At 48.0% G+C, this 8,398-nt stretch overlaps 1 protein-coding gene across 2 annotated transcripts in view; it reads left to right on the top strand.

The window, feature by feature from the left end:
* Window positions 1-8,064: 8,064 nt before the first annotated feature.
* GDI2 (GDP dissociation inhibitor 2) overlaps window positions 8,065-8,398 on the top strand; it is a 33,140-nt gene continuing 32,806 nt past the window's right edge. For both annotated transcript variants that reach the window (XM_029953683.1, XM_029953684.1), the window contains exon 1: window positions 8,065-8,362. In XM_029953683.1, the coding sequence (XP_029809543.1) occupies window positions 8,318-8,362 (45 nt within the window). In that variant the 5' untranslated portion in view covers window positions 8,065-8,317. The remainder of the gene's footprint in view (window positions 8,363-8,398) is intronic.

Genomic DNA, 8,398 nt, shown 5'->3' on the forward strand with positions numbered 1-8,398 from the left:
TGACAGCTCAGAGCCTGGAGTTTGCTTCGGATTCTGTGTCTCCCTATCTTCTCCTTCCCCAACTCGTGCTCTGTCTCTGTCTCTCAAATATAAAGAAACATGAAAAAAAAGAAAAAAGAAAAAAAATCTCATTCTCCCGTGTCCACTATTTTCGGCCTCCTCCACTTTGCCACACTGTAATGTAGTCATTCTGATTGCTGCTGGGGGTCACCTCCAACTCTCTGCTCCCATGTTCTAGAATTCAAGGAATACTTTGGCTGCTTCTTTAGCTGCCAGGAAATTTCTTTTTGAGGCGTACCCGGGAATAGAGAGCTGGGACAGAGGATTTGCACGTGTTAGGGACAGTAAATACGGCCAGGCTTCTCTCCAGTGTCCGTGACAGCGAAACCCTCCCAGAGACCTTAGCGCCTTCCTGGTGACGCTCCCAAAGGCGGACATAATGGGCAGTGCTTCTCAACCTTATCTGACCCTGGGAGTCTTTCCTTGAAAACACCTTGAGTCTTGTGTGTGTCTCAGAATGCGCTGGAATGATGAGTATACCGCCCCAGAGAAGCAGCACAGTGTTTTGGGAGATGGACAGAGATTAAAAGCTATAAACCTACCTTATTTTTAACCTAAGAGACTCATTCTACAGAACCTTCACTTATTCTTATCTGCCAGCTAATGCAAGAACTTGTTTTTCTGTTATCTGAGAAAAGACAAGATGTTCTTCCTAATACTTTGTTATTTATTTCTGGTAGGAGTCAAGACTAACCTTGGAATTTTTTTTTTTTTTAGGACCACGGGCAACTGAGTTTCAGTGGTCAAAACTGCTATTCTAGTAAACCATGGCCATGTGTTCACAAATTGCTGGTAAGAATTTCAAGACTAACCCTCCGTTCTGACAGGCAGATAACCCCACACTGGTACAAAGAAGAGAACTGAGGGGCGCCTGGGTGGCTAGTTGGGTAGGCGTCCAACTTCGGCTCAGGCCTTTGTCATGCAGTTCGTGAGTTCAAGCCCCACATCGGGCTCTCCTCTGTCCCCCTCTCTCTGCCCTTCCCCTACTTGTACTCTCTCTCTCAAAATAAACTTAAAAAAACCCCTCAAATATTTAAAAAATTAAAAAATAAAGGAGACAATTTAAAACTTTAAAAATGAAAAATAGTAATTAAATGTCAAAGGTAAAATGGCCACTCCAAAGTAGGATAGTACTATCACAACATTATTAAATCAATCTGGAGTTAAAATGTGTGATCAGGACCCAATCTACTTAGCTCACCAAGACCTAGCCCAGTGCCTGGTACCGAGGAAACACAATAAATAATTGTTGAAGAGCTGAACCAAAAAAAAAATCAGATATTTTTAATTTCAAAAGTCTTATAGTGGAAGATTTGGGGAAAATTTTAAAGGGATAGAGATATTACAAATATGTCTCAGAAAACTTTCTCCTAAATCACCAATATGAATATTAGTCCATAAAGTCAGGGTAGAGCGCCTCACTTCTGGGGTTAAGGAAATCTTCTGCACACTGAGGAGAGCATCTGTTTCTCTTTTCTGGAAACTGGCTGCCGCCCACGGATGTGGACTCCTGGTAGCTGTATTTCTGCCTTGTGACTCTACGCCTTTAGCTGATTGGATCAAGTTGGACACAGCACTCCAAGCTGGACCAATTAGATTCTGTCTCTGGAAATTTGATATCATATTATGAAAACCTGGGTAGTCCAGTCCAGAGGTTTCCACCCTAGGTGATTTTGCATCCGCCGCCCCCTGGGGACATTGGCAATGTCTGCAGACACTTTGATTGCCACAGCCAGGGCCGAAGAGGTTGGGCGTTATTGGCATCCAGTGCAGAGAGGCCAGGGGTGCTGTCTAACATTCTATAGTGCACAGGACCGGCCCCACAAAGAATGATCTGGCCGACAATGTCAGTGTGAGGCTGAGGAACCCTGCCCTATTGTGAGCATCTGAATAGACACGGTGTCACGCATTGAATGGGACTGACAGTCGTCATCCATCCTCCCCATCCACGGAGAGCAGACAGTGTCCACCTGCAAAGAGAGAAAATAATGAAGAAGTTGTACAGAGACGAACTGAGCGTAGAGTTTTCTAACGCCTGACTTCCAGTCCTGTCTACACTGACTACACTTTCGCCTGGCCTCCTTCTCATAAATCCCCCCTTTATATTTGAGATAGCCTGACATAGTTTTTGTTATTTGAAACCAAAGTTACTTAAACTAATACAAAAAACATTCCAGTGAGTGATTTTAAAATGACCTAAGACACGTTAAGGCTTGGGCAGCTTAGAGATTATTCCAGTCTAGGAGGGAACAAATAAATCATGATGTCAGCCTAATGTCATTGCTTTTCCTTGACAGCCAGGCTGTGTCCCCACAACTTCTCTGCAGTTAGAGACCAGAGTAAGTTGAAGCTTTTTGAAGGGCAAGGGGGTCTAGAACGTGCTTGCGCTATGCTGCGTTTGGAAACCGGGACACCTGACTCACCTGCTTGGCCACTCCACCTGAAACTCCACCCCGTCCTACCAGCCCAACTCCTCTGCATTCCAGAGAGCTGCTGGATTTCTAGTTTGCATAGTATTTTGTGTTGGGAGTTTCATCATCAGTCTTGGGACTGATCTCATTTCTCTATACACAGAAATTCAGTAAAGGTTGGGATGTAGGGTAAGCCACTGAAATGGTCTTTGGGACTCCGTTTCTTCCTGGAAGTCATATTTTTCTTTATCCAAGTCTTGGGAACACTGTGAGCTCATTTCTTATCCATGCATAGAGCATTGACAAGTAGAATATGGCAGAAGGGATGCTTTGCCAGTTCCTGGGCCCAGGCCGTAGGGGACCGGCACCTTCCATTTCTCGTTTCTCGGAATGTGTGCCTTGGGAAGACAGTTACCATACCTTGACGAGTGCGAGCCAAGTGGAGAGGACACACATACACAACTGCTCTTGTGGACAGCCACAGCTAAGCACCCAGCTGACAGCCAGCGGCTGGAGTGTGCCGCACTGAATGTCCGGTCTGGTTGAGGGTTCAGATGACCCCAGCCCGGTTTACAACTGCATATAGACCCAAGCGATTCCCACACATCTGAACCCATTCAACCCACAGAACTGTAAGAGATAATAACACATTGTTAATCCACTAGTGGGTTGTTGTTTTTTTTAAGCTACTAAGCTTTGGGGTGGTTGGTTACAGAGCAAAAGAAAATAGAAATAGATGCGGAGGGAGAGAAAGAAGACAGAATCAAGGATGTTATGTAGAATTCTGGGTTGGACCCAGGGTGGAGCCAATCACTACTAAACTGGAGATGGGAGCCATAGGAGCACGTTGTGAGTGTGGGTGGGTGTGGGTAAATGAATCCGTCATCAACTAGGAAATACTTATTTGGGGGAGCTAATTAAATGTTTTCCCCAGGTATCCTATTATGTTTTCTCTTCAGCATTAGCTATCCAGATGTTAAACAGATTTGTATTTTATAGATCTCTATCTTTCAGACCCTCTACAGTATTAATTTTACTATCTTCTGCATAAGAAAATCTGCCCTTCTCTGCTGGCGAGGGTGTGGAGAGACGGGCACCCTCCTACACGGTTGGTGGGAATGTAAACTGGTGCAGCCGCTCTGGAAAACAATGTAGAGCTTCCTCAAAAAACTATCCATAGAACTCCCCTATAACCCAGCAATAGCACTGCTGGGGATTTACCCAAGGGATACAGAAGTGCTGATGCATAGGGGCACATGTACCCCAATGTTCACAGCAGCTCTGTCAACAATAGCCAAATCATGGAAAGAGCCTAAATGTCCATCACCTGATGAATGGATCAAGAAGATGTGGTTTATCTACACAATGGAGTACTACATGGCAATGAGAGAGAATGAAATCTGGCCATTTGTAGCAAAGTGGATGGACCTGGAGTGTAAGCGAAATAAGTCAGGCGGAGAAGGACAGATACCATACGTTTGCACTCATAGGTCTAACAGAACAGGAGAAACCTAATGGAGGACCAGGGGGAGGGGAAGAGGGGAAGGAGTTGGGGAGAGGGAGGGAGGCAAATCATGAGAGACTCTTGAATAATGAGAACAAACTGAGGGCTGAAGGGGGAGGGGGAAAAGGGAAGGGGGTGAGGGTCAAGGAGGAGGGCACTTGTGGGCAAGAGCACTGGGTGTTACATGGAAACCAACTTGACAATAAACTATAAATAAAAAAAAGTTTTTAATAAAAAATTAAAAGAAAAAGAAAAGCTGCCCTTCTCAAAAGTTATCAAGAGGAACCCGTATGATTTCATCACATTTAGTCCTTGTTGATCTAGGGATTAACTTCCAGGTGTCCTATTCATTCATCAAATATTTACTCACCATCTGCCACGCATGATGGCATCATTATGCCAGGTAGGGCTTCTCCTGGGTGTTTGGGCCATGATTGTGCACAAGAAAGATACCATCCCTGCCCTCATGGACTTGACATTCTGATTAGCAGGCAGACAAGAAACAAGTAGCATAGCATATAATTAGCAATTTGATAACAATCAATGAAAGAAATAGGGTGCTTTTAGAGAATAAAATTTGAGGGGAAAACTACTTTAGAGAAGGTGGTCAGGGAGGGTTTTCATGTAGAAACTTAAGGAAGCGGAAAGAGCCAGCTGTGAAGAAGTGTACGTAAGAGGGGAAGTGAGGCTTGCTAGTTATGGACCCACAAGAGTGCACAGGACCTTGGGTGGTGAAAAGCTTGACCAGATTCTAGGAACTGAAAGACTGGTGTGTTTGGAGTGTAGTGAACAAGAAGCATACCAGATGAAGTTGGAGAGAGACACCTAGGTTAGATTACACAATACCTTTTAGGCTGTGGTAAGGGGTTTGCATTTTATTCTAAATGCAAAAGGTAGGCAGAAGCATGAACAGGATCCGATTCACATTTTAGGAAGATAATGGTCACCACAGACAGAAGGGAAACTGATTGAGCAACTATTACAGGGGTTCAGGACAGAAAGATGGCGGGACTGGGGTTCGTTCTGATATCTGCCTTGGACTCAGTCTCTCCCTCTGAAAAGTGTGGGTCGGGGCTCAGCAATGGTTCCCAGGCACCCAGGTCTAAATTACCATCACACTGGACTCTTGCTTTGTACAAAGGCTTGAAATAACTTTATGAGGGATGGTGTTTTCCACTCCTCTCCACCAATCACCCACTTCCCCCAAACCTAAGTTTCACTCTGGCAGGAATACACTGAACCATTTAGTGGCTTTCAAGCCGCTTCACCATAAACATTATTTGTTGTCTACCAAGTTCCTTGGCAACTCAAATACAGGAGGCTGAAGATCCTAGAGCAGGCACAGATTTGGGATTAATCCAGTTGTTTTTGTTTCTGCTTTTTGTTTGCTTTGTTGTTGTTTTGCTTGTTTTTGGTGTGTGTGTGTGTGTGTGTGTGTGTGTGTGTGTGTGTCCTTCCACAGGGCCATGGTACGTGTACTCTGAACAAACTAAACTTCAGTGTAAGGGATCAGATCGAAGAGCCTCATTAGCCTTAAATTCAGATCCCTTATCCAATGCCTTGAAGTTTCTCATTAACTCCACCTGAATATTGATAACTTACCCTTCACTTAAAACATGGTAACATAATTCAGCAGATAGGCTCACAAGCCTCTTCCACACTCAGAGGTTGATGGCAATACATGAAAAAGGCTCTTAAATCGTTATTGCTAGTTTTTACTTTTTACAAAAATCTTTTTAAGAAGGCTCCACCCCCTATGTGGGGCCCAAACACAAACCCTGAGATCAAGAGTTGCATGCTCCACTGACTGAGCTGGTCAGATGCCCCAAAGATTCTTTTTTCTTCCTTCCTTCCTCCCTCCCTCCCTCCCTTCCTTCCTGTCTCTCTCTGTCTCTCTCTTTCTTTCTTTCTTTCTTTTCTAAGTATTCTCTAAGCCCAACATGGGACTCAGACTCATTACTCTTACATCAAGAGTCACATGCTCTACTGATTGGGCCAGGCTGAATTCATTACTGATAGTTTTAAAAAATGGGTCAATACTTCATGTCAGTTCAGAAATACAGGTAATGTTGCAAAAGTAGCCAGAGCGACCCCTTCCCCTCCCACCTTCTTCTCCCAGCCTGGAAGGACAAGGTGAAAAGACAACTGGAACCAGGAAGCAGGCTCCTCACCAGACACATCTTGCTCTTTTACTTGGTAGCCTACAGAACTCTGAGAAGTTTCTATTGTTTATAAGTATGTGCACATACATGTGCACATACTTGGAGAGTAACAGCAGGACCTTCTTAAAACACTTGTTGTGGGGGCACTTGGGTGGCTCAGTCGGTTGAGCATCTATCTGGCTTTGGCTCAGGTCATGATCTCATGGTTGTGGGTTCAAGTCCTACTTCAGGCTCTGTGCTGACAGCTAGCTCAGATCCTGCAGCCTGTCTTCAGATTCTGTGTCTCCCTCTCTCTGACCCTCCCCTGCTCACACACTCTCTCTCTCTCAAAAATAAATAAAGCATTAAAAAAGAAACCCATCAGTTGGGGGTGCCTAGGTGACTCAGTCGGTTAAGCATCCGACCTCGGCTCAGGTCATGATCTCAGTCTGTGAGCTGGAGCCGTGAGTCAGACTGTGCTGTTAGCTCAGAGACTGGAGGCTGCATCGGATTCTGTGTCTTTCTCCCTTGCTCTCTGCCCCTCCCCCACTCACGCTCTGTCTCTCCCTCTCTCTCAAAAATAAACATTAAAAAAAACAAAACAAAACCCCCCATCTGATGAACACCCACTGGCACATAATGGGCTCAGTAGTCAACTCTGCACTTGATTTTTGTCTACTTACAGAAACTCACTTGGTCACTAATGTATGCAAATTTAACTAAGGTATGTAAATTTAAACTGCGCGGGGGCGGAGGGGGGGTGTCCGCAAAGATCCACTGTCCGGTAGAACACACTTTCTTTAACTCTTTCTGGGACGAGAAAACCTTGTACAACACTGTTATTTCCGGAATCTGAGTGATTTAAGCATGATGGAAGTTCTGTCCACCAAGATTCTCTGAAAAGCTCGTATCCAGCTGTTTGGGAGTAAATGTAGAAGGAAACGCCAACTCTTTCCTCTTGAGTCTGCAGACCTTACCACGGGCTGCAGACCAGGCTGCCCAAGGCTTTAGGGAAGTCACCTGCCTAGATGGCTCCTATAGGGTCTACTCTCTGGTTGAGAACACAGGCCTCTCCTTACACCGGTCTCCTTACTCGAGGCTGGAGATTCCAGTGGGAACCCTAAAACAGCTGGGGGTGGCGGTGGGGGCAGGAGTAGAGGAGATGGAAAGCAAAGAAGGATGAAATGTACTGGTCGGCTACAATTTCCACAGCCGGCGTGAGCTATCGCTCTCAGGCCTGCTTCCCAATCCAAGTTGGATTTCCCCTACATTTACGCCAAGCGTTCATCCCTAACATAACTGGGTTTTCCCCTTCTCTTAAATTTCCTCAGGCCGCGCAGGCAAGACACAAGGCGGGCAGGAAGGGAACACGTGTGATTTCCGAGCTGCTTAAAATACCCCGCGTCCTTTTTCATTGAGAAAAAGGAGACAGGACGGAAAGGAAAACAAACAAGCTGCCGATGGCCGGCCGTAGGCGCAGCCGCGCGTGCACTCGGGGCCGAGGCCTGCGCGACGCTCGGCTTGCGCGTAGCCCGCCCTTGGGAGGCGGGAGCGCGGGGCCCGCGGCCGGCTCCGGCGCACGTGGCCCGCTCGGGCACAAAGTCCAAGGGCGGCGAGAGGTCTCGGGTCCCCGGGCGCGCCTCGGCTCCCACACCACGGCGGGGACAGCGACCCGGACCGCTGCTCTCTGGACGCCGGCCGGCTTCTAGCCGCACGCCCTCAGGGGCCCGCGCTCGGGGACCCACTCCGCCCCCAACCACGGTGGCAGCGGGCCGGGCGGAAGACCGGAACCACTACGGGCACAGCCCGCCCCTCCTCTCGCGAGACATAGGAGACGAAGAAGGTTGGTCGGGCGACGGGAACGCAGCCAATGAGAGAGCGGGAAGGGTATGATCGACGGCCCTCTGAGCGCCTTCTCTAAGCCCCGCCCCGGCTGCGGAGGCCCCAGTCGCCGCTCGCCTTTCCCCCCTCCCTGTCTTCCCTCCCCTCCCTGCCCCGCTCTTCTCTTCCCGTCTGAGGTGGCGGCCGGCCTCCCTCATCTCCAGCTCCGCTTCGCCTCTAGCCCTGGCTTCCCGTTTTTGTCGGGCCCCGAGACCGGTCTGAGCGCTCCCCCTGTCGCCCCGGGTGGCCGAGTAGTCCCGGGCCCCTCGAGTCGCTGCGTTTTCTCCCTCCCTGGGCTTGGGTGCTCGTCCTCCCCCGCCATGAATGAGGAGTACGACGTGATCGTGCTGGGCACCGGCCTGACGGTGAGTTCCGGGCGGCGGGCCCCGCGCCCCTCCCCG

The sequence above is a fragment of the Suricata suricatta genome, chromosome 10, assembly GCF_006229205.1.
Source record: "Suricata suricatta isolate VVHF042 chromosome 10, meerkat_22Aug2017_6uvM2_HiC, whole genome shotgun sequence".
NCBI classification, from domain to species: domain Eukaryota; kingdom Metazoa; phylum Chordata; class Mammalia; order Carnivora; family Herpestidae; genus Suricata; species Suricata suricatta.